Source organism: Castor canadensis, chromosome 6 (genome assembly GCF_047511655.1).
Source record: "Castor canadensis chromosome 6, mCasCan1.hap1v2, whole genome shotgun sequence".
Taxonomy (NCBI): Eukaryota; Metazoa; Chordata; class Mammalia; order Rodentia; family Castoridae; genus Castor; species Castor canadensis.
The window spans coordinates 97,659,707-97,685,962 of record NC_133391.1 but is presented as its reverse complement, the minus strand read 5'-3'; the positions used below and the strand labels follow the sequence as shown (position 1 = coordinate 97,685,962).

Below are 26,256 nucleotides of genomic sequence, written 5' to 3'. Positions count from 1 at the left end.
CTCGGTTCCTCAAATCATTCTTTTCCCAGTGGGAATGCCCTCCTACAGTATAATAAAACCTGACAGTGGACTCCCACTGTCTCCCAGTAGTCTGGCCCAGTGTCTCACCTACCACTCACCTGTGATTACTGCAGAGCTCCAATTTGCTTCAGCCTCACCAACAGTTCCCCATTCTGTTGCATAACCTCCAGATCAGTGCACCCGCCTATACAATCTTTACCAATAAAGACCCGAGGAACCTACAAAAGCAAACAACGCAGGACTGATAAGGAACTTGATTATTAGTAAATTAAAATGAATGATACTTTAATCCTGTATCCAACACTTCTTCAAGCTTTTTAACACACTTTATAATCCCCTTCTGAATATTCTTTTAAGAAAGAGCAGTCTTACTGTGAGAATAAAATTACTCATTAAAAAAAGGTTTTCAGATGTATGATGGAGAAAAGACAGGCACTTCAACAAGTGGTTCTGAGAAAACTGGATATCTGCATGCAAAAAACTGAAACTAGATTCATGTCTTTCACCATGTACAAATATCAGTTTAAAGTGGATCAAAGAAATGGTCACTAGATTGAAGAGGCTGTCCACAGAATGGGAGAAAACCTTTGCCAGCTATACATCTGACAAGGGATCAATAACCAGAATATACAGGGAGCTCAAAAAACTTCCAAAGAATCAATGACCCAATGAGGAAATGGGCAAATGAACTGAACAGAGCTTTTTCAAAGGAAGAAGTCCAAATGGCCAAAAAATGCATGAAGAAATGTTCAACATCCCTGGCCATAAAGGAAATGCAAATCAAAACAACAGCAAGATTCAATCCTGTTAGAATTGCTACCATCAAGAACACAACAAATGTTGGTGAGGATGTGAGGAGGGGAAAGAACCCTCATTCACTGCTGGTGGGAATGTAAATTAATACAACCACTATGGAAAACAGTATGGAGGCTCCTCAAAAAACTAAAAATAGATCTGCCATAAAATCCTGCAATATCACTCCTAGGCATGTAGCTGAAGGACTGTGAGTCAAAATACAATAAAGACACTTGCACACCATGCTCACTACAGCATTATTCACAGTAGTCAAGCCGTGGAAACTGCACAGATGCCCTACAACTGCTGGATTAAGAAAATGTGGTGTTTATATACAATGGTACTTTATTCAGTCTTAAAGAAGAATTAATTTTGTCATTTGCAGGTAAATGAATGGAAGTGAAGAACATCATCTTAAGTGATGTTAGCCAGGTTCAGAAAGACAAAGGTCACATGTTTTCTCTCATATGTGGAAGATAGATCCAATACAAATATAATCATTATCAAAAAGTATGTACAGAATATATTTCCAAAAGGGGACTGTTAGAAGAGACTAAGGGAGGAGGAAAAGAAAAGAATGATAGTGAACAATAATTAAATATATTACATCTAAGTAGGAGCAAGACACAATTGAGCACACTGAAAACTGTTGCACAGTATAGGGTAGGGGGAAAAAGGTGAGGAAGAGCAGTGCAGGGAGTTAAACTGACTTAAGTACAGCAAAATCCCCACTAAACAATGAACAGACACTTAGGGATGTAAAACAGGTCACGTTAAGGGAAGGGGGAAGATAAGTGAAGAGGATAAAGGAGGGTGGATATGGTTGATGTACTTTCTATACAAGGATGAATTTGGAACACTGAAACTGCTGAAGTCACTTTAAGAAAGGGAATGGTGTAGGAGGAAAAATAGAAGGGCCAAACCAGAGAGAGGTATAATACACGTATACGGAAATGTCACGATGAAACCCCCTGTACAACTATCATATGCTAATAAAAATGTTTTTTAAAGATGATTTTCAGGGCTGGGGATGTAGTTCAGTGATAGAACATTTGCCTAGCATGCACAGGCCCTATGTTCAATACTCAGCACTACAGGAAAAAAAATGTTTTTAAGCCAGAATATTTCAAATTGAATGTATTGGGCATATGATTGCCCAAACTGTCAAAGGAATTAAAAATTGTCACTGCACAGAAACATGTTTCAGGGAGAGAATTTTGATTGGCTACAGCAAGTCCACCCTGACTGTATTCTGTTTTCCCTGCATTTGGGGCCACAACAGTTGGAAAAATATTTGCATTTGGCCTCTGATTTCTAAGCTCATGATTAAATGAAGTCATCTTTCTATGTTATTAAAATATAGCTGAGTTCTGTCCTCAACTAGGTGGCACAGTGATGATGTCTGAGTTGCTCTTCTTTCATCCCTGATCTGTTGAAAGATGTTAGATGCTTCATTTCTGGGACCAAGGACATTCATCTGCTTTGACTTTACGCTTCCAAGGGTGTTATGCTTGCTGAATGGGTTCCTCTCCAGTCACACACTCCCTTCTTACTGCTAGATACAGGCACATTCCAGAATCCCAGAGGACTTTTAGAATCCTGAGGGAGGAATGAGCCCCTTCAATTGTGGCCCAGGCAACTTGCAGGCCAGTGGTCTCACAGGAAGGCTGACTAGCAATGGAGAAGTGAGCACCATATAGGTCACCTGAGCTACTAGGAGGACAGGCCTTCACGCAGAACACTAGGAAAGGACCTGAGGGATGGGAGAGGGGAAAGGCAGCAATAAGAATATTTTCCAGTGTGTTTGATTTTCTTCAGAAGGCATGATGTCAAGTAAGAAAGAGAGAAAAAGGATTAAATTACTGTGCATAAATTCTAGTAGCATGGCTGTAAAGGAAGTCTAGGCTTTAAAAAATAAAGGCTAAAAACTAGCCAGAAATCCTGTACCACACATCCACAGCAATTCCCTGGGCCTTGAGAGTGAGAAATTGCCCATGGACTCCTTTCTGGTGAGTGTACCGGTAAAGTCCCCCTGGGTCCAAGGAGATGTTCAGCACAGAGGAGCTGGGTGGAAGACTTTGCACATAGGAACAGAACAGTTTGAGGCTGTGTTCATCAGCCAGAAGGAGAGAAGCTGCAGAGAAGTGAGGCAAGAAACCTAGAATTTCCCCTGAACCCTAGTCATTGTTTTAGAAAAATAAAGCTCCCAACCCAATACTTTTGGGCCTTTCAGCTTCTGTCTTGCTGGAAACACTTGGCTATGGTCAATTGTAACAGTAAACAACAGCATCCTAATGTAATTCTTTTATTTGAGTATATTAATTGTACAAAGGAATTCATTGTGATATGGCCTTACATGCATACAATGTGCTTTGATCAAAAACTCACTCTTCTATTACCTTTACCCTCCCCCCTCTTACAATTTTAATAGGTTTCATGATTCTACTTCATTTATGCATAAAGTATGTCCATCGTGTTTACCCTCCGCTCTCTTGCTGTTCCTAATGTAATTCTACTGCGTCCTTCTGTTGAAGTTATTGCTTCACTAAACAAAAATCATCTGATCTTTAAACAAGGAAGCCATGTACTTCTTCTTGAATGTCTAAATTTTCAAAAAGGCTGAAGCAATTCTTACTACTCCTACAGCTTGCCACATCTCCACCTTTGACCAGGGTGTTGGCCTAAGAGTTCCAGTTAAGGCAATTGGCAAGAACACTGAGGAGAAAGAGGCCCCTCTCAGGATTTGGTTCTCCTACTGGTGCAGCCTCAGAATCCCAGAAGGACTTGTTAGAAATGCAGATTTTTACTTCCTCCTACCCCTTACTGGTTTCTGATTCAGGAAATCTGGGTAAAGCCCAAAGAATTTGCATTTCTAACCATCCCCTCTAACTTCCCCTCTCTCCCTCCATGCTGCTGCTGTCCACATTTTGCAGTCACTGGTTTAAGCTAAGCAGTCACTTATTCTTCCCAGGGTAACTAAGGGTTGAAATCCCACAACCCTATGGCTGCTCCCTGCCTGAGATACCCTGAAACGTGAAACTCTGGAGAGTTGTGTGCACACCACCTGGCAAAGGTGGTTCATCTGAGAGTGGAAAGACCACTTTGCTCTCCCATCCACCTTCTAGACTGGGCACCAGCAAAGCACCCTGAAAGCACATCAGTTAATGGTCTCCTAAGGGGCCAAACTACAGGTTGCGCAGGACAGCGTGGGCCTCTGAGGTGATGAAACAGGAAATAGTCACAGTAGATTCAGCTAAGAAGAGGAAACACCCTCTGCCACCTAACCTCCGGTCCCATCCCCCTACTTGGAGGAAATTGAGTCTGCTGCTGTCCAGGATAGGAAAGAGAAGTGTTGCTCTAAAAACAAGCTCCTTAATTCCTGGCCTATACTCTGAGGTCGGTTTTCCCAGCATCCTTTGCACCTTAGGTAGTTGGATGCAGCTACTCAAAGCTACTTCCAATACTCTCTCCTTCCTCCATCACCTCCTGACACAAGTCACAGTCCTGAATAACGGCTGTGACCTTCAAATATCTCCCAGTTTCAAACGTCCACCCTAGCTCTCCTATACATATCTCTTCTCTCCACAGCTGCCAGAATGATCTATTTAAACTGAGTCAGAACAAGAACACTTATATATATATTATTATCTTGCTATTCTCACTACCTAGTATGTTCTGCCCCAAAATTTATGTTTACCTTTCTCCCTTACCTACAGAGATCTACTTAAATATTTGCTTCTCATTGAGGCCCTGAGGGCTCCATTCAGAACTGCTTAATTTTTCTTCATAATGTTGACAGCAAAATGGTGTTTTCAGAAGATTGTGGTCCTTGTGTTCCTGCGTGGAAGAATCCAAGCAGAATGCATGGGTGTAAATGGGGTTTATTAAAAGTTACAAAAGGAAATACAGAGGGAGCGTGGTGGAGTGCAGATGGAGTCTTCTGGCAGATAGACAGTATGCTTTTCTTTTTCAGGCATTTTAAAACCTACACTAACCAACAGGTAGGCCAGATCCAGGAGATTCCCACCCAACAACGAAGGAAGTCAGGAGGGGCATGGGTGGTTCCCAGCCAGGTGAGGGTGGGCTAGGCCATCCCTGGGCAACATACATGAGCCTCAAACTTTGCCTACTTCTGACCTGCCTCAATAACACATGTCATTTATCATCTCCCAATGTACTATTTATTGTATTTATTGTTCGTCTCCCCCACAGAATGTGGGTTTGAAAAAAGGTAGAAAGTTTTTTGCTTATTTTTCTTTATCTGTGTTCCCAATGTGAAGAAAAGTGCCTGGTATATTGTAGGTGCTTAAAATTTTTGTTGCATTTAGAAAAGTTATTCTTCGAAAGTGAAGTAAAAATAAGCTCTCTCACACAGAAATTCAAGAATTTGTTGCTAACAGACTTGCCTTGCGCGAAGTGTTTAAAGAAGATCTTTACAGAAAAGGAAGATAGAACAGAAACTCAGCTCTCCCAGAGAAAGGAAGAGAACCACGGAAAGAATAAATAAAGGTTCTGATCTAAGAGCTGGAGCCAAGTTCCTGGCCTGACTGAAGCCAGTTTCTGTATCAGTCCTGTTGAGCCCATGGTGCATACACAGCACCATAGGCCATTAACGGTAGTTAGGTCAGCAGCTTCTCTAAGTTTTTAACCTCCTGGAGCAGGAAGCAAACAACTTTACAGGATTTGTTCCTCCCCTTGAAGGAATTCATTTGAACTTTAGAGCCTGTGAGAAATTTTTTAAAATTTAAAGCAAACTTAAAGGCAACTACAAAGATATTGTTGCTTTACAAATGAATGAAAAAAAATTGTTACATGAGTACATGAAGTTTGCTTTTCTTGCTACAGAACAAATAGTGCCAGGCTAAGAAGCATAGTTCTCAAAATGTGCTGCAAATTGGAATCACTTACTCAAAGCCATTTCCCAACCCTGTCCCCTTCCTCACCCACCTCCCTGACACAATCCACTGCCATTTTCCACCTCTGACATTGTGATGTAATTCGTCTGACGTATGATTGAGCATGAGGGATCTTTAAAAAGCCCCCCAGGTGAGTCTATTGGCCAGCAAAGTTTGGGGACCCCTGGCTGAGACAGACATGGTGGGAGTCAGAGCAGAAGCCCGTGGTGGTACTATTTGCACAATCGTCTGTGCTCTAGGACCTCAGCTCACTGCAATAAGGTAACACATTCAACCTTCTGCACCGACATGCTGATTTCTGATTGGAGAAAGGTGGAGAGAATCTCCAGTGCTTTTACATCAAGAATCCAGAGAAACCCTGAAAGTCAAACTACAGCTGCAACAGAATATGTGCTTCTACCAGTCCTGTGTCCTAGCATGAGCCTTCTGAAAGGGACTTAGGTCTAAACTCGTGGAGTAGCTCACCCCTTTCAGTTTCAGAATCTGGCTCGCTGGGCATCCTACCGGAAGCGCGGGGTGCTAAAATTGGGGGGTGGGGGGTCAGCAGAGTCTTTCAGACAGAGGTGAGCAGTTCTCAGAGGCTCCCACAGTGTTTTTGTAGCAATGGAGACTACGAGGTCATCCATGCTAGTCTTGAGGCTTGGGTCCTCAGTGATCCCAGAGGTAGTGACTTGTCGAGGATCACAGAACAACTCACCGTGTGAGCTCCGAAAGGTCTGAAAATATCCTGCAATTAATGTAGAGCAAAGGACAAATAATGGAATACTGGATTTTTCCAGTAGGAGGAGTTAGGTAAGAAAGCATGAGCAATGATAAAGGTTATGGATAAAGAAAGCCCAGAGAAAGGACAGCAAACCCTATTCAGCCATATGAAACCAAAAGAAAGTGCATGATTCCGTGTTGGGTAAGCAAAACGTGCCGATTCTACCAGGCCTCTCCACCGCAACGTCCACCCTGCCAGCTGGAAGCTGTCAGTCTATGGCATGTCTTAAACAAAAGCTCCAGATGTGGGTTCTTGATGACTCCCAGGTCAGCTGCTAGGCCAACCGAGCTGACAGCACACATCTGTTGGGCTCCTCCTTTGCTCTGAGAGTACCCTCTGCCCATTCAAGTGACAGACCCTGCCCCACACCCTGCAAAGCCCTCCGAATGCCTTGGAGGGCAGAGCCCTGGCAGTGTCCTAGAAAAGGCACACGCATAAATTCACAGCCTTCACAAGAAAAAGCAACCCGGGAGCTTTCTCCTTGACTGTTAAAACTAAAGCCCACGCTCACCGTCCTGGCGCCTGTCAGCTGCTTCAAGTAATCTTGAATCTCGCTTGTGTGGCTGGTGGCTGTGATATCAACAAATTCCAGAAGCCCTTGTTTGAAGGGCAGTTGACTGAGGATCTCTTGGGTCTTTCTGCAGTAGGGGCAGCTGGGCTTAATGAACACAACCACCTTCCCAGGCTGGATTTTGGCGTTCACAAACTCTTGAGCCATGCTGGTGACGGCAGTGTCCCCAGGAGAAATCCTTACTTGCAGGTACTGCTGGGGGTATTAAACCGCAGTCAGGCCAGCTGGCTCCCATTTAGAAAGGATCCTCCTTGGAGGAGGAGCTTGCCTGGTAGCATGCTTGAGTTTTAAAGGGACAGCCCCAAAGTCATTTCAGTCCCGTATGATTCACTAGTTAGGCGTGCCTATGTGTGCACGCTTGCTGTTAATCAGTGATAGCGATGGCCAGGCTGTCTCGTTACTCTACAACCCCCCCACCCCGCACCCCATCGGCAGCACTTGCCCTTCAACAGGGATCAGAGTTAACTCACCATCTGGGGAAGCATAGGAGTGCACACGCCAGCAGTAGGAAGCGGTCCCGGGAGGCAGTGATCTTTTAGAGTGAAATATTTGTTTTCCGTCTTGGAGTCATGGTTGGCTTTTAAAATGTAAACAATTAACCGAAAACTTTGCCTTCTCTTTAGAGGAAGCAGAACTGAAATGGTGACTTAGCAGGGTGTGGAGGCTGCTCCCAGAGTGCTCTGCCTGGCCTTTATAAGGGGTGTTTGTTGATCGTGATTACTTTAATGTAATCAGTTCTTGACATCTAAAAATACAGAGATTTTACAAATGAATCTGGCCTTGGAACTGCCCTCTAAAAAGTCAGGTGGGACAACATAAGCTTGCCATCTTCAGTGGCAGTAGCTGTGGCCTGAGTTGCTGTTTCCCCTTTGGACAGGGCAGATCATTGCTTCAGTTTGTCACAGGCCCCATCTGGCAGGACATACCTATGAAAGACCTACTGCTCCCCATAAGCATTTGAGTTGGTGATTCATAATCAGCAGTTCAGTAAGGATGCAAATTCCCACACAACCCCTGACTTCAAACTCCAGATAGAATGAGTGTCTTTTTCTGTCAGACTCTGTTTTCAGAGTTTGCTTGAATGGAGTAGTGTGATGATTTGGCTACCACATTCACTTTAGTGTTATAAGACATAAAGGTTTAGGACTAGAAAGTCTTTTCCTGTTCCTAGTTGGAGTGAACAAAAAGATATCACCATCCAGTGGAAAGATCACACCTAGCCTAAAGGAAATGACAAACTACCACCACACCAGGGTCTGGAGCTGAGCAGCTTATCTACCTAATTACCACTTATCTCCTGTAGCTTCCCCTAGCAATCCTTAACTCCACTCTGGAAAATTTTTCCTGCCCAGCAATATTTCCTCTCCAGACTGCTGCTGTAAGCAGCTGTGGGCTCCAGCTCTCTTGCTGGGGACCCTCTCTGGAAGGCCCCTTCCTGAATAATAAACCTGTGCTGGCTTTTGAGCCTTCTTCCATGCCTCTTTCATTCTAACACACCCCACTGCATCCAGGCTGAGCAAAGACACCTAGGTTTAGTTCCCAACTCCTCCTGTGAGCACCAAGTTAAGTTAGATAAGCAAAAGCCAAAACAAATCAACACAAAACCATCTCTTAAAATTGAGTCATCCCTTTGTCCAGAAAGTTTTACAGTGAAACCAGAGATCTTCAAAGAGGTGGGGCTAGGGCCAGAGCTGGAGGCCTACAGAAAAGGGAAGATAATTGGCTCCTAGAAGCAGCTTTTACTGTGACTGAAATTATTGCCAAAATTAAAGTGGCTAAATGATTGCCAAATGGCCAGATTCTGGGTCAGAGAGAGAGAGCTCAGAGAGCACTCTGTTAATAACCAAGCTACATGGTAGGGCTTCAAGGCTGAGGCAACTTATCCAGACCAGCTTGCTTCACAAACAGTGATGGATCTGTACCTCTCTTCTTCATTTTCTTCATCTCAGACCCCAGTAGCCAGGCCCTCCCAGAGGCCTGCCTGAGGCCCGGGTCTCTGCAGGGCCCTTGGGCGGCCTCCTGTTTCCCTGGCTCATCAGCAAGCTTGTCCATTGTTCCCTCAGACGTTTCCTCTCCTCGGCATCATGTCTCACCTCCTGTTGCCTCTTTTTCCTTGGAACATGACTACGTTCAAGCCCCTCCCTGTTAAAAGCTACCTCCACCCCTTCTGTTTTTGCCTTCCTGCCTCTGCCTTTTCCTGAATTTGCTGTTATGTTTGCTGTCTGGGCTTTACTCACCTCTTCTCTCCTCATTTCCTTGCAATCTGACCTTATCAGCCACTCTGCTGAAACTCCTCTGTGTTGCTGAAGGGTGCTACAAGGTGATTGCAGTTAGGTATCCTGACTGAACCTAACACAGATGTCTGAATATGGAGTATTGGGGAACCAGTGGAGAGAACCTCCCCCCAAAACTTGTCTGCACAGGATCACAGGAGTGGTTGGACCCCTCCCACTGAAACTCAAGATAGAATGAAGATGTTTTTCCATGGGACTCTGTGACCTCTCTGTTTCCACTGTGAATGAAGGTAGTGTAATAACCCAGCTACCATATTCATCTCTGGTATTGTCAGGGATGGAGGCTGGACAACACATGGATCTCTACTGTCTGCCTCACAGCTCAGCCCCAGGACTAGGGTCTGAAACCTTAGGACAGATAGCCACAAGGCACAAGCTGAAGGTGTTTTCCTGAGATGCTGTGTAGGACATGGGAGATAAACAGATGGAATGGCAAAGAGGGACTGTGCTCTCTGTTTCTCAGAAATTGCTGGAGCATCGACTCAGTGAGAAATTTGAGCACAGAATCTTCTGCTGCATTTGGTGTGCACACTGTGACTTTGGCACAGCAGAACAGCAGTGACTACAGGCATTTCAGTGGGGAGTCTCATGGGGGTTGCAGGGAGGCCTGTCCTCCAGAGCTGAGGACAAAAGAGAGTGTGTGTGTGTGAGAGCACTTATGGGCTTTCCTTGGGCTCATGTGAGATCCCCGGGGCCTTTCTGAAGCACTTAGTGGGAAGGGAGGGTACTTTTTAGGAAAATGTAGTCTGTCTGGTATGCAGATGGTCGCAGCAAGCCAGTAATCTATGAGAAATATGACTATTACTGCCATCTCATTTGTACTCACAAGCTAATGAGGGCTGCAAAAATTTGGCCACAGATGAGCATTTTTCGCTTTTTCCTTACTTGCTCACTCTGCTGGATTTGACTTTGTTGATCACTGTCCCCCTCCGGAAGTCCCTGACTTCCCAGTGCCAATTGTGGTAAGGTCCTTTTATTCTTCTTGTGTATCTTCATAATCCGTCACAGCTTCTTTCTCAAGAATTTTGCCTATATATGTGGTCTATTCTAGGGCTTGATCTCTCACGCTGTGTATATAACATATCCCCCTCGAAAGATCTTATCTCTCCAGTACCACCTTTGTGCTGATGAGTATCACATCAGTTTTCTTGTCTGGACCTCTCTCCAAGCCTCAGGAATGCATGTGAAGGCCCACCTGGCACTTTCATCCCCTTGCATGTACCAGCATCCATCCTGTTGGCCAGGACAGAAACCTTTAATGCTCTCTGCTTTGACTTATGCAGAGTAGCCAAGCCCTCCCAGGTTTGCCTCCTAAGCTTCACCCCACCTGAACGTTTGACTGCCCCAGTTGGTCCTGTCCTCATTGCTCCTCACTTGATCACCTAAGCACCTCTACCCTGACCTCACCACCCACTCCACACCGCTGCTAGATAATCTTTAAAGTCACAAATGCTATCATGTTCTCTCTTTTTTTTGTTTTTTGGGGTTTTTTTTGGTGGGATTGGGTTTGAACCCAGGGCTTCATGCTTACTAGGCAGGTACTCTACTGCTTGAGCCATATCTCCAGCCCTTCTCTTTTTCTTAAAAGCCTCTTATGTTTCTCTAACACCAAAGTCAGATTCCCTTGAGGGTGTGGCCCTGCGTGATGGGTCCTCCACTTCTGCCCTCTTCCCCATTTCTCCTTGCCCCCAACTGCATGGACTCTGTCAATGCCAGACTTCTGGTGCTCACATCTGCACTGTGTGCAGCTTGCTGCCTCCTGTGCCCATTTTGTTGTGGCTGATGCTTGCTGGCCCAACAGGTTCCAAACCCAGGTTCTATGTTATGTTCTCTAAGAAGTACCCCAGAGCACACATCTCTTTCTCCTACTGGATTAGGTGCCCCCTCTAGCTAAGCACACATGACACTCTGAGTCCTGACTCACCACGTGTCATTGTTCTTTTAAATTAAATTTCTGAGCTCTGTACTGAGTTCCTCAAGTGCAGGAAAAAAAATAATTCATCCCTGCATGGTCATAGCCTGACAGATGATCAAATGCACCTGCCTTATCCTTCCACCCATGCACTCATCCAGCAAACATCTATTAATCAGCTGCTCTGGGCCACACACATTCTCATTTAGAGTCGCAGTCCTTAGAGGTTTGTAATACAGTGAGGGGTGCTGACAGGAAAAATGGACACGAGTATTGTCAAGTATTCTAGGAGAATAATAGAGGTGTATATGGGCACAGAATGAAATGGCTAACCCCCTGCAGGATGGCTAGGGAACGGGCCATAACAAAAGAGAACAAGGCTGAATCTTGAGCCATAAAAGGCATAGTTTAGCATGGATAGATTTGCAGGTAAATGTCTGATCACCTAATAACTGTGTCACATCTCCTAAATAACACAGTAAGTTGGTAAAGGCAGTTTGATCCAAGAAGGATGGTTAGGGGTGACAGGACTGCTTTGGAGCAGGCAAACCTGAAAGGGTCTCTCCAAGTTCATCCTGGGGCCAGTCTTGGCTCCCACAAGGCTGAACTCATGCAAAGAGCCAGCTCAGCAGGTGGTGGGCTGCCATTGCTCTGAGCTGCCCTCAAGACTTCTTACTCACAGCTGTCCTGCGTCCTGTAGATGTGCAGCACAGGGATTCAAGTGAGTGCTACCAGAGCCCTTTTCAACCTTAGACGCAAGATTCTGGTTGGTGTCTGTGCCCCATTTTCAGAGTCTAATCCTGTTTGAGCTGCTATCTGGCCCTCTTCAGGCTGGCCACAGAGGATCATTGACTCTGACTCTGAGTTCCTCTAGACAGACTGTCTCCTCCCCCTCTACCTCCTTACAAGGCTGAACTCAAGAACAACGACAGTCACCCATTTACTACCTACCAATCATGTGTCAGGTTCCGTGCTAAGAACTTTATAGCTATCATTTCTAACTCTAACAGTAACCTTGAAAAGTAGATATTTTGGATCCCAAACCAACTAGAGGAATAGGGAAATAGTCCCTGACTCGGAGGGCAGGAAATGCAACTAAAGTCAAGAGTACTAGCTGCTTTTTCATAGGTGTCTTAATTTCTGAGATCCAGATGCAGTTTAGACGTGGTGACTTGGCTATCAATACTGGTGACCTGGGAATCCCTAGGTCCCAATGGGGTTTCTTTCTCCCATTTAAGCTCAAGGCTCTGTTATCCATGTCCTTTCCAGGTGTTTATCATACTTGGGTCTTATTCTTGTTATTGGGTTCATGGGAAGAAATTGTCCCTAACATACTCTTGTCAGGTAAACCAAACTGAGCCCTTCAAAGTGGGAATCTCGTTGTTAGAGGCACTATGAAAGAAGCAGCGTTTCATTCTCTCCCCACCTCCCACCTGATGCCAGGGAAGATATCAAAATAGTACCCTGTGCTTGCCACATGGTGGAAGCCAATTAGGGACAAAGTGGTGGTAGAGAAAAGAGTTTATTACAGTGATCTAGCTGATCAGAAAATGTCAGATATTCTCATCCTAAAGGGCCATGTTGCCCAGGAGGTTGATTTACTGGCAGTTTATATAGGAGATGGTGATCACAGACTGGGGGGGCGCCTTCCCAGAGGCCGGGTTTTGTGGCCAAGTGACACATATGTGATCATAATTGCTGAGTCATGAGATGTTTGTCAGTTCTGCAGTTCTCAAGAATGGCAATCATGATTGACTTGGACTATTCTTGTCAGTGATTAGTTTGCTCACTGCTTCTCCTGACATTTTGCAATGGACAGACTAGAGGGCAACAGCCCCAGGCCATCTTGCTGCTCACTGCAATCACAGTAATGAAAGAAAACATACTTCTGACTATTGTGAAAGACAGGCTGTTGGGCAAGAGACCTGGTCTCAGTGCTCAGGTCCAACCCCTGTATCCTTTGGGATGGATATGCTGGGGAGATAAAGGGTTAATGACTCCTTAGGAATCTGACTTGGATTCCTTCTAACAGGTTTTAAGATACTTTGGGGGAAAACACATAGATCTGAATTTCAGAACAACATCTGAACAAACAGAATATAGTACCCCAGTTTTTGTAGCTATGGCCGCTAACCAGGTTTATCATGAAGGGTATTTCTGGTAGAAAGTAACAAAATACATGATTAAACCTAGTTTAGACTGGAGGGTTCTTTTTCTCATCTATGGGGAAATCCAGGGGTAGGAAGTAGGCTCAGAGACTCTGTGATCCTAGGCCTCAGGGCTGGCATCTCTTTGATTCTCTTGGTCCTTCCCACATGATAACAAGTTGGCATCTATAGGGCTTCACACAACTCTGTTCACATGTAGGAGGCACAAATGGCACAAGCAGGGATTCCTCCTTACATGACCCCCCCTTCCTGCATCAGACTTCCCCTCTACATTTCCAGTGGGAACTGGTTTGTGTGTCCAGTTAATGTATCAGTTTCTCTTTTGGATACACCTTGCTTTGTGTCTGGAAACTGAATTTTCTGGCCATCAAGAAGATGATTAGCTAACATAACTGATTAGATATTCAGCTACCTGTGGAACTCTGATTTTATTACCACCCACCTTCACCTTCAAGGTGAAGCTCTGCTTTTCACTGGTGCATCCTTCCCAAAGCAAAGGTAATTTTGGTATAGTTAATCATTCCTAAACTCTTAGGATACCCTTGGCTATAAGAGACAGAAATTCCAACTTAGACTGACTTAAATAACAATATTCAAAAAAATCAAAGTTCTGATATAGGTCTGGCTTGAGGACCACCATACCCCAGTGTCTCCCGCTTAGTTTCCTTGCCCTTTTCCTGGGGTTGCATTCATCCTCAGCTTTGTGGTAGAATGCCTCATCTCTGTGAACAATGCCCAGAAAAAATGAGACAGGCTATTCTGATATTATCCCACAGCAAACCTTGCCTTGAGTTATTGGTTTGAATTCCTTTACAGGCTCATTCCTGAGCCAAAAACTAGTAAAAGAAATGAAATGACCTCCTCGTTTGGAGAAAACAAGACCCATCACTGGAGCAGAGATAGACGGTTCCAACGTGTAAAGGAAGAAGGAGGGTTAGGAGAGGAGAACTCTCTAGGAAGGAGGAAGGGGAAAATGGATGTGGGGTAGGCAATCAAAATTATTCATTGCCAACTCCTAGAACAGACGTCTTAGAAACAGAGAGCCACCAGTGGGAATCTTGCTTAGTTTACAAAAGTTAAAAACTAAAATAAAAGGTGAGGCTTCTGCTGCTGATACGTGTTCGTTAATTCTCTGATTCAATGTGTTGCCTTCTAAGCCTAAATGTTTTCAGCAAGTCTGTAAAAATGATAGTTACTTAACAAATAAATATCCCCCTCTAGTAGGTGTCAGTACTTCCCCTTTGCAGATAAGAAAATAGGCTGGGGACGGTTAGGACACTCCAACCAAGGCTTTCCCCTCAGGGAGGCGGTGGAAGTGAGGTTTGAGCCAGGTGTGGGAGTCTAAGACCAGTGTTCTCTCCACTGTTCTGCTGAGCAAATTCCAAGGTCTTAGAGGTACAGCAATTAAAAACTGGACAGGGTCTCCAAGACCGCCTGCTTGAACCTCCTAATCCCGTGCTTGCATTCCTGCCACTTTTCTGCTGGCTGCTGGCCCAGCCTGCCCTTCAAACCTCCACAGAACAGGCAGAAGTTCAAGCCATGAAAGGAATGCTGAGTGTCCCTCAGGGAGATGGCAGCTGCTCCGCAGAGAGCTGAATGACCACACCCAACAGCAGCACAACTCTCAAGTCGAGGTGGGCGTTTTCTTCTTTCATTTAAGACCACAGATCAAGCGTCAGGAAGCAGCAGCTCATGCATGCACAAACATCACACGGGACAGAATCATAGCTTTGCTTATGAAAAAGAAAGCAAAAGTGGTTCCAAATACAGATGAAGATAAATTTGCATTGCTAGGGTCTTGTAAAAACACACATGAGCTTATTTCTGTTCAAAATCTACTTGTGCTGTTTGTGTCAGCCAGTAGCATATCTGAGCACAGGCTCCTTTTCGAAGCTAAGCTGCACTTCACATGGTTAGCAAAGCTGAACTTGGCCTGTGATGAACTTACAACTAAAATTAGACTTCTATTATCATCTCACTCCTAGTCTAACTTTTATCTGAATCACCTTTGTGTCTATACACACTTACTGTCCCAAACAGTCCTATGAACTGGTGATCTTTCTTGCTAATCCCTTTTTGTAAAAAAAAAAAAAAAAAGACATTGACAAGTGAATCACTTAAATGTCCATCAAAGGGAAAATAATTTACTAACAATATATTAATATAATGAATGCTTTAAAATGTTTTGTAAAAGGGGCAGACCTATGTCAACTGGAGTGGAGTAATGTCTAGGATAAGGTATTAAAATGCAGTCCATTTATCTTTAAAAATTGGTATATTGAGTGGGACTTTCTTGTAGTAGAATTAAGAGGCCAAATTGAGGACAAAAAAGTGATAAATACTGCATCTTATGTAAACAGCTGCCACTACTTGACCAGACTGCTTTCCTAGGGCTTGCTGACCATCAGCACACACTCCCTGCTCTCCCTTCTACCTGGCCTACTAAGGAGGGTTGGACTTTGTGCTTTTGTCCCATCCTGACCCTATGCTAAGTAGGAAGGGCTCCAAGAATCATTCTTAAAGAATGGACTGCACCTGCAAGAAGGGGACTGGCTTCTCATTCACTAATTAGTCACATGCCTAATTGATTCATTGGTCTGCCCTGTGCCTACTGACCAGGTGCAAAGAGCCTTGGGCAAAATCCAGCGTGGCTTAGAAAAAAATGTGTGAGTTTTCTATGGGGTAAGGGAAACTGTGAAAAGTTCCAGACTTGAGCTATCTTGAGTGATTTCATTATCAAATAAGAAATATATGGACATATCAAAAAATTCTAATGATACAAAAAGGTATACAATGAAAAGGAAATAACTCTTTTACCCTTGTCACCTGACTATTCAGATCCTCCTAACCTACTTGTCTTGCTGCCTAATGGTTCATAGGAATTTCTCAGACCACTTGGGTCCTGATCCTGGCCTTCTCCCCTGCCAGCTCTCCTGCAAAAGCTTATCCAGGACCAGGCACTGGTGGCTCACACCTATAATCCTAGCTACTCAGGAGGCAGAGATCAGGAGGATTGCAGTTCAAAACCAACCCAAGGCAAATAGTTCATGAGACTCTATCTCAAAAAAAAAAATCAGCACAAAAATAGGGCTAGTGGAGTGGCTCAAGGTGAAGGTCCTGAGTTCAAACCCCAGTACTGCAAAAAAAAAAAAAAAAAGCTTATTCAGGAAGACTCATCTCACTTAGGATGAGTAGGTAGAAAGGAGCTATCATGATGTCTATGTTCAGGTAGTCCTGGGATCTGGAAGAGAAGAAATGTCACCAAGATACTACAGATGTATGGATGAGGATTCTGTCTGTGGCATTGTCTGTGGTGATGATAACTCTAAACTCTGAGAATGAGCCAAACATTCATGAATATGGAAATAATTATGCAAACCAGAGTATATCTAGATAACTAGCTATTTTGAAGCCATTAAAAATAATTATATCTGTGTATGCTAAAATGGAAAGATATTCAAGATATATAATTTAAGTGATTTATTTATCAAATAAGAAATATAAAAAAATTCTAATACAAAAAGGTATACAATGAAAAGGAAGTTACTCTTTTACCCTTGTCACCTCACTGTTCAGACCTCTCACCAGGATATAGTATTGAATTTTTAAAAAAATAAGGTCAGTAATGTGATTCCATAGGTATAAAATTGGCAAGTTTCCATATATGTATAAATATGTGTGTGTGTATATATACATGTATATATATACATGAACACCCACACTTGCAAGTGTGGGAGAGTGTAAAATATATATGCTATATGTATTATATATGTATCCATACAATACAGTATAGAAAATCAAGGGTTTTTTTTCTAAAAATAGACTTAGAACCCTGAGTCTGAATCAATTTCCCCAGTGGTCTTTGGGGAAAATAGCTAGCAGTCAGATGGGGTAAGTGTACTTTATTTTCCATCTTTCTTCATTTATTGTTTACCATATTCATATATTACTTTAACTTTTTTCTTTATTTGGCAGTTCTGGGGTTTGAACTCAGAACCTAACTCTTGCTAGGCAGGTGTTCTACCACTTGAGCCACTCTGACAGTCTTGTTTAGTGTTGGGTATTTCAAGGTAGTGTCTCTTGAACCATTTGCCTGGACTGGCTTCCAACCATGATCCTCCTGGTCTCTGACTACATAGCAGTGAGGATTACAGGTGTGAGCCATTGGCTTAAGTTTTAACTTTTCACTTATTTAAGAAAGTGATTGGGAGGATAAGGAGATAGAGAAAACATTTCTTTCATAAGGAACCTTGGCAGAGAAGGGGATAGAACAATAGTTTAAGGAGACACAGGAATATAGAAGGAATGAGGAAAATGATCTTTAGTCTGAGGGAGGCTTGTGTATGTGATCTGTACTGTTTTGGATAGAGGAAGTGACCAGTTAAGTGTGGGAGAGAATACTCGGTGGGACAAAGTAGTAGCCACAGTTGGAGATATTATAAACCAGCTGGCTGCGGTCCTTCTGCTCTAGCTGGGTAAAAATCATGGGTAGATGAGGAAAAGCTCCTCCAGTCACTTTGGGCCCTTGGCAGGTGTTTGCAGGCAGTGGCAGGGGATGAAGCAGGCAGCAGCAGTCAGCTCCCAGCCTTTGATAGCTAAGACAGCAGATTGCCACCAGCCACTGTCAGTTTCACTTTCGATGCCTCTCCTGTTGAAGCCAATTTCACTCTCCCTGACACCCCTGCTCTCTTGGCTGCTCTGTCAATTCTTCCTGGGGCAGCTCTGCTGCCACAGGAACCACTTGCTGGCTTTGCTATTGCTGTGCTCCCAGGGCAGCCCAAGCTGCCCTCTTGCCACCATGTCTGCCTCTCGCACAGTGCTTTTTCTCTTCCACCTTTTCCAAAGGTAGGCAAGACCACTGGAGAAAAAGTCTTTACTGGGAACTAATGTTGTAACACGAAGGAGGCAGTACAGGACAGTATTCCCCAGTACAAAATAAGTCAAGCAGCCACTTATATAGTCAGAAAAGGGTTGCTACAAGGGTGTCTGCATCAGTCATGAAAGTCCCCTCATGCTAATGAAGGATTGTGTTTGCAGCAATCATGGTGCAGTCCCTGTCACCAATCAGAGGTCTTCTGCTAGGCCACCAGGGAATGGAAATACTTCCCCTCTGGGCTGGGTGAAGGTCACTGCTGCAGTGGAAAAAGTCTGATGTACGCTGCTTACTGGGGCAGTGTCTTCTGGAGCCAGAGTCTGATTTGGGTGCTGCCATGAAGGCAGTCTGGCCTTCTAGCTCAAGGGAGCCAGGGTTCTGGGGAAGAGTTTAGGAGCTATCAATTAGGGAGTTAAACCTCCCCAGGACCCAACATGTCAGCACATTTAAAGGAAAAATAAACTTTTAGAAGGGTTATTACAAAAAGGCTTATCAATAACAGGGCTTTAACAGTATTTAACAGGACATTGTGGAGTCAAGGCTGAAGATGGGCAGGCCAACATGTCACAGTGTAAAGCCAAGGGGACAATGACTTCCAGAATTTGTTACATGGTCAGAACAGCCAATTGTGGGCTCCAGCACAGGGAGGAACAAGTGGAGTCAGGAGAAGATGATGAAAGAGCAGAATAGAGAGGCATTAAAGTTAAAATGAGGATGGAAAAACTGGTTCAGTGCCAAGGATTAAAAACCAATAATAAGCTGGGTGTGGTAGTACATGCTTGTAATGCCAGTGACTCAGGAGGTAGAGATTAGAAGGACTGCCTTTGGAGACCAGTCCAGAGAAAAAAGTTAGGGAAACTCTATCTCAAAAAAAAGGTAGGTGTGGTGGCAGATGCCTGTAATCACAGCTACTCAGGGGGTGGAGTGTAGGAGGATCATTTTTGTCCAAGACCAGCCCTGGACAAAAATGTGAGACCCTATCTGAAGGAAAAAAAAAAAAAACAAACTAAGACAAAAAGGGCTGGAGGTGTGACTCCAGTGGTAGAGCACTTGGCTAGCAAGTATTAGTCCCCACGTTTAAACCCCAGTATAACAATGATAATAAAATGTCCATTGACAAAAAATTCAGGCTCATGAGCAGACACTTGGTGACTGCAGGCTGCATGAAGTACATACAGCAGTGTCAGAAATGCAGAGGTAAAGCAACAGAAGCTTGGACAAAGCTAAAATTATCCCACCACTGACTGAGTCTATTTAACCTGGGAGGTAACAGTTTGAGAGAAAAGCAAGCTGCACAGTCACCAAGCCATCAAAACAGTAAATGTAGGCCCCAAAGTGACCACGCGGAGAGGAGCACAATCTGGCCATTGCCAGGTAGGAGAGGGAGAGAGCCGAGAGAGAGAGAGAGAGAGAGAGAGAGAGAGAGAAAGAGGGAGAGAGAGGTGGGGGGGGGGCAGGGGCTTAAATACCTCTCAGTGAGACTTGGCATGATCTGATTGGTTAGGATCTTATTGTTCATGCTGATTGGAGGTTGGGGCAGAAGGAGGATTCAAGCTAGACTTGAGGCAGGACAGTGACCCTGGAAAATAGAAGCTTAAGGGTGCAGTAAGAACCGAAACCCATCGGTGCCATTATTGTGCCTTATTGCAATAAGGGGGGCGTTGTGTTCACTCTGGCTTCTTCCAGCTGGCAAAGGGTGGCGTAGGGGAACGGAGGGTTAGTTGGCAAACAATGTTGGGGTGCTGAGCCTTATGATGGTGTACACCCAGGCTCTGAAAATGAAGATTTCCTCTTCCCTGAAGTTGATGAAGGTCCCTTGAAAATTTCCTCTTCCCTGAAGTTGATGAAGGTCCCTTGTAGCCATAGGTCGTAAAGAGTCTCGAGCCAATCCTCAGACCTCTGCATGGTGGGTATCAGCCAACTATCCTCATGTAGGGAGTCGAGGAATTGCAGCAGGCGTTCTGTGAGGGGTCCATTATAACCCAGTGTCCTGGTAGGGTCCATTATAGGTGTACTCTGGTTGAGCTATGAGGGGTTGGTATCCTTGGAGGAGAAGCAGGTTGAAAGTTTGATTAGAGATTGTGTTTACCTGGGATCTGAGAAATTGCAGTAAACAGGGTAGGAGGGTGCATAGAGTAACGAGCATGAGCAAACGACCCAAAAAGGGCAGGAGCCAGGTGACGAGAGGAGAGTTTAGTAGGTCGGTTAAGGTGTTTTTAGTGGGTCTCTTTAGGAGGTCCTCAGCCAAGTCTGTTAATTTTTTAACATTCTGTTCTACAATCCCAGACTCATTGACATAGTAGCAACATTCCTCCCAGAGGAAGAAGCAGGTCCCCCCCTTTTCAGCCGTTAAGAGGTCTAGGGCCCTGCGATTTTGTAGGGCCACCTGGGCTAGAGAAGTTAGCTGACGTTGAAGGAAAGCCAGTGAGGCCGAGGTGGACTCAAGGGTGATCTGTAAGCGATCTTCAAAGTCTTTTGCTGAAATCAAACTATGGCCAAGGGCTCCCCCCATGAAGCCTGGGGCAACAACGGAGGTCGCCAGACTTATACCAACCATTATGGGCAAGAAGGCAGCACGCTTTGGTCCAGCACCAAATAGGAGGGAGAGTTCAGCTTCCCAGTAGAGAGTGAGTTGGAGAACTATAATTTCCAGTATGCAGGGCCCAGGAGTAGCTTGAGCTATGCAGGAGTGTAGGGTGTTGTGGCACCAGAAATATAGTCCCGGGAGGGAGGGGGATGCCAGTTGTTCTGTAACCGTGAGATTGGTATGACAGGAGAGAGAAAAGTTGGACCAAGATGCCAAGGGCAGGATACAGCAGGTGTGTGTGGGAAGAGGACCTGTGGGAAGAGGACCTGTGTAAAGTCAGGTTCCCATAAAGGTACAGAGGGCAAGGGAGGAGTGCATGAGGAGTTCCGCAAGGCAGGGGAAGCTCTGATAGAAGATGAAGCATTAATGGGAACTGCAGCCAGTAAAGGACGTTGGAGGGAGGCACGAAGAAAGCAGTCAGTGACATTAATGGGCACGGTTAGGTTTAGGAGTTGTAGTGAGGACTGGAATAGTTGGAGCCAGGTAGGGGGGGTGGAGGGCTGGTGAAGGGATTTATGTAAGTTTTGTTGGGATTGTAGAACATTAGTAGCGACCTCTTTTTGAGCGGTAATTGGAAGGGTTAGTTCCCTGGATATCATAATGTGAGCTGAGTATGGCACCAAATGTAGGCCCCAAAGTGACCACGTGGAGAGGAGTGATCTGGCCAAGAGATTCTTTATTGCAGGGTGGGAGAGGGAGAGAACCGAGGTGGGGCAGGGCTTAAATACCCCTCAGTGAGACTCAGCATGATCTGATTGGTTAGGATCTTATGGTTCATGCTGATTGAAGGTTGGGGCAGAAGGAGGATTCAAGCTAGACTTGAGGCAGGACCGTGACCCTGGAAAATAGAAGCTTAAGGGTGCAGTAAGAACCAAAACCTATTGGTGCCATTATTGCCAACAGTAAACAGTTTTTGTTAAGATCAGGTGTACAACTGTCTGACACAGGGGTGATAGTGAGTACCTGTAATCACAGCTAACCAGGAAACTATAGGTTGGAGGATTGTGGTCTGAGGCTGGCACTGTGCAAAAATGTGAGACCTTACCTGAAAAACAACTAAAGTAAAAAAGGGCTAGGGTGTGGCTAAAGGGCTAGAGTGCTTGCTTAGCAAGCGTGAGTCCCCAAGATCAAACCCCACTACCACTAATAAATAAATAAATAAAATTAAGGAGAAGAAACAATAGCTTCTAAGCCTTTCTTCATGCTTTCTTATCCCCATGTGATAATCTACATGTTTCATTACTCCACAGAATTTAAGGCACAATTAAAGGTCTTCCATTCAGACACATGAGAAGTATACTCATGACAGAAATGTTCTTTGGTGGACTTCTTTCGCATCTTCAAGTGGTGGATGAGGACGCGGCTATAGGTAATGCAAGGGAGAGATGTCTGTGGTGAGCTTTGTACTATGGAGCCTCTCTCTAGGACAGTTTCTTTTGCATGAATGTAAAAATGTAGCATATGAGAGCATCGTGTGCATGGCCATATATTAATAACATGTGTCTATGTATCCTAACATGAGAAGTTTCCAAGAGTTCTAAAAGTTGCAAAATAGTATCTATATAAAAATAAGAACTAAAAAAAATGGCATATGTGCATGAATCCGTGTACTGTGTGGGGTGTGAATGCCTAGACAGGAGACAGGACAGGTGACTCTGAGGAGGAGGAGACATGGGAGAGGTGGTACAGCTTTCCTGCTCTGCTCTGTAGAGGTCTTTATTATTATTATTTACTTTGGGGGCAATACTGGGGTGAGAACTCAGGGCCTCATGCTTGCTAGCCAGGTGCTCTACTGCTCGAGTCTCTCCACCAGCCCTTTTTTGGCTGGGTTTGTTTTTGAGATAAGGTCTTGAGAACTATTTGAAACTTCTCAGGCTCATGGCCAAACCTTGAGAAGCTTACCCATTCCACGACACGCAACTGGACTATAACAGTTGCTCTCCATGAAATTAAATCCGGGAATCCAAGTTGCAGGAACCCCAGATAACAATTGCACTAGCTTCCTGGCGAAGATTCTTTGCTTGGCCAAACTTCAGTTAGGCTTCTGAAGCCTCTGCTGGATCCATCTGTGTCCATTCTTTTAAAATCCTATTTGAGTGAAGAATCCTGCTAAGTCAGTTTAGCAAGATGCCCCTCATTCCATCCTCTCTATCTGACCTCCACCATCCCTCAGGTGATGTCTGATCACCTGGTCTGCAGCAGGAATCTTGCAAGGTTGATTCAGTCAGAATTCCCCCTTATCCCTGATGTTTCTCCTTAGTATTTCTATCCACTGTCTCTTGGCTATAAATTCCCTCTGCCCATGCTATTTTTGGAGTTGAGCCCAGTCTCTCTACCCTGTTGCATGACTGTCACAAACCTATTGTCATGTTTTTGAATAAAATCTTCTTTGTTGTGCTTTAAAAAGTATCATTTTTTAAATTGTTTTATTATTCATATGTGTATACAAAGCTTGGGTCATTTCTCCCCTCTACCCTCCACCCCCTCCCTTACCACCCATAAAAGGTATCATTGAATAGATTGTTTTTCTGTCTTTAACACTCTAATTGGGAGTAAGCCCATTACTTCACAAGAAGCATCTCCTGTTAATGAAGTTCAAAGGTCGGATGAGAGAATGGATAAAAGACTAATGTATTGATAATTCCTATGTGGAGATGCTTTGCTCTACAGGTTCCATTCTCCCTTACAGGAAGGGCACACAGGACTCAGTGTTCTCAGTTCCCAAATCCCTTGTTTAGGTGAGGAATGGGAAGAATGTTGAGTTCTTTTGCTTTTTGAATGGAAATGCTGGTTTTGAAATGTAAGGAGGAGTTAGGCGGAGGCAGGAGATGGGAACTGGGCTTCGAGGGGAAGAAGGGAGAATCCTAGCTCTGAGGACAGAGAGACGCTAGCAAGTCTTGTGTGGTGGGGATGTGTGCCACATGCCACCCAATACCTGGGGTCAGATGCACCTAGGGTGGATCAAATGAAATGAAGCTGTGCATATCTGGACCTTCTCTGACCTGGAGGTGGTAGACACTATGGAAAGGGCTGAAGATGGAATGTGGGGACTTGGACAAAGAAAGCTCACTGGCCACTACCATTCACGAAAGGTCTCTGCCTAAAGTTCCCGAATGGTGGGAACTAGGACTCTCAAGTTCTTTGATCATCCCAAAGGAGGGGCAAAGGGGTTTTGGACAAAATCAGATTTAATTTTCTTCAGAGAAATGGAGACATGTGGCAGTGTTTGTGCTCCAGGATTGTGGAGTGCAGCACATCACAGGTATAGCTCTGTTGGCCTAGCGGCACATCACAGAGGAAGGGAGTCTTTACCCAACAGCTTTAAAGGAGGAGGCAGAATTAAAGTTTGATGAGTGGAGAAATGAGAACTCATGAAAAACCCCACAGAGTGGAAGGTGTGATATGGGAAGGCAGACGAGGTGCTCCTAGTAACAGGTGTTCAAAAGCACCTCTGGGACCAGAAGTATCTGAAGTGTTCTGGAGAGTGTAGCTACAGGGCCTACTTTTTCTCCCCCAGAACATCTTCAATATGGTTGAAACTTGGTCTCTAATGTACTTAGTGTGTGACTTCTCCACCTCCTTCCTCATTAGAAATGTTTTTACTATAGCTTTGGCTCACTTTTCAAAACCATATGCAAATATGTACTTCTGCTCATTCCTGATCCTGGATTTAATTCCTCTTTCCAAATGCAAAGATGGTTATCAGTTTCCTTCTGTAAGGAAATATAGGCCCCAAAGTGACCACGTGGAGAGGAGTGATCTGGCCAAGAGATTCTTTATTGCCAGGTGGGAGAGGGAGAGAGCCAAGAGAGAGCCAAGAGAGAGAAGCAGGAGGGGCAAGGGCTTAAATACCTCTCAGTGGGCTCAGCATGATCTGGTTGGTTAGGATCTTATTGTTCATGCTGATTGGAGGTTGGGGCAGAAGGAGGGTTCAAGCTAGACTTGAGGCAGGACTGTGACCCTGGGAGGCAGGACCAGGACCCTGGAAAACAGAAGCTTAAGGGTGCAGTAAGAACTGAAACCTATCGGCGCCATTATTGCCAACACCTTCCATGGAGATATTCCTATATTTTTTCTTAAACAGTATCACATCTGTTCCCTGTCCTACCTTTGTTCTTGTCACTTAACAGTTTACCTTGAGTAGATATAGATCTAACTCATCCATGTTTGTAAGGCTACTTGCTATTCCATTTTATGAATGTTGTGTAATATCTAGAGCCAGTTTCCTACTGTAGGAATGTTGCTTTCCACTCTAGCAGTAACGCAATCATGGATTTCCTTATTGTGTAAATGTATTGGTTCAGGGACTTCAGGGAAGGCAGAAGAGCCATGATGGTGTAGATAGCTGGCAGGGAGCTTAAAGTCAGAAGACCAAGAGATTATATCCTGAGGAATTGTTAATATGGGGGAACTCTGGGGCAAGGCATTGGAGATTTGAGATGATCCTAAAGAAATCTCAAGGGCTAATAGTTCAGGTTTTTCCTTCCACAGAATCCCAGAAATACCCTGACAAACCTTCCCTAATGAGTTTGCATGAGTGTCATGAGGAAGGAAACTCACCTTTACCTTCCTGGCATCACCACCCATAGGCCTTTCATAAAATTCCATCAAATTGCATGAATATCCAGTTACCTGGCATCTGTGGGGGTTTGGTTCCAGGACCCCCTATACCAACATCCTTGAATATTCAGCCCCTTATATAAAATAGGTAGCACCTGCATATAACCAACTTATACCTCCCATATATTCTAAATCTAGGCTACTTGTCATATTGAGTATAATACAAATACCAGGTAAATAAATGCTATATATTTTTCTATTTTTTATTTTATTCATATGTGCATACAATGTTTGGGTCATTTCTCCCCCCTTCATTGCTATATTTTTTAAGGAATAATGAAAAGAAAAGAATTCTGTATATGTTTAGTACAGATTTTTTTCTGAATATTTTTGATCTGTGGTTGGTTGAGTTCACAAGTGTGGAACCCATGGATGACAACATTTGGATATGGAGGGCTGACCATAACTTATATTTTGTGAACAAAAATATGGCCCTTTTTTCCCTATTTTTGTCTCTGAATCTCCCAGTGGAGAGCTGCAGTTCTTGCAAAGGCCTTCCAATCATTTCTGGGAATCAACAGAGGTTTTCACATGCATGAACTTACTGATGAGTTCTCTCAGCAACCCCTGTGGCTGTTCTTACCTTCCACTTACTCTGGTCCCATCTCTCTCTGGCCCTGCTGCTGTTTCACTGGGCTGAACAGTGTTCCTACTTTCAGCATCACACTGAGGCTCTGCCTGGGAGTGCTGCTTCCTGGAAGGGCAAACACTTTTGGTATGTCACCATACTACTCTC

At 44.3% G+C, this 26,256-nt stretch overlaps 1 protein-coding gene and 1 long non-coding RNA gene across 5 annotated transcripts in view; one reads left to right on the top strand and one right to left on the bottom strand.

The window, feature by feature from the left end:
* Positions 1–7,328, bottom strand: part of Glrx (glutaredoxin) — a 33,778-nt gene extending 26,450 nt beyond the window's left edge. For 2 of the 3 annotated variants that reach the window (XR_012449099.1, XR_012449100.1), the window contains exons 1-2: positions 7,007–7,328; positions 120–239 (exon numbers count right to left, since the gene is read on the bottom strand). Coding sequence is in view for 1 of the 3 variants with exons in the window: in XM_020186539.2 (XP_020042128.2) it covers positions 126–239; positions 7,007–7,213 (321 nt within the window). In the remaining 2 variants the exon portion in view is untranslated. The remainder of the gene's footprint in view (positions 1–119; positions 240–7,006) is intronic. The other variant, XM_020186539.2, reaches the window with a different exon arrangement.
* Positions 7,329–8,785: 1,457 nt separating this feature from the next.
* Positions 8,786–26,256, top strand: part of LOC141424167 (uncharacterized) — a 29,579-nt gene continuing 12,108 nt past the window's right edge. Inside the window, exon 1 of one of the 2 annotated variants that reach the window (XR_012449098.1) lies at positions 8,786–9,590. This is a non-coding gene — a long non-coding RNA (uncharacterized lncRNA). Of the gene's footprint in view, positions 9,591–22,148; positions 22,270–26,256 lie in introns of those variants that run through there. The other variant, XR_012449097.1, reaches the window with a different exon arrangement.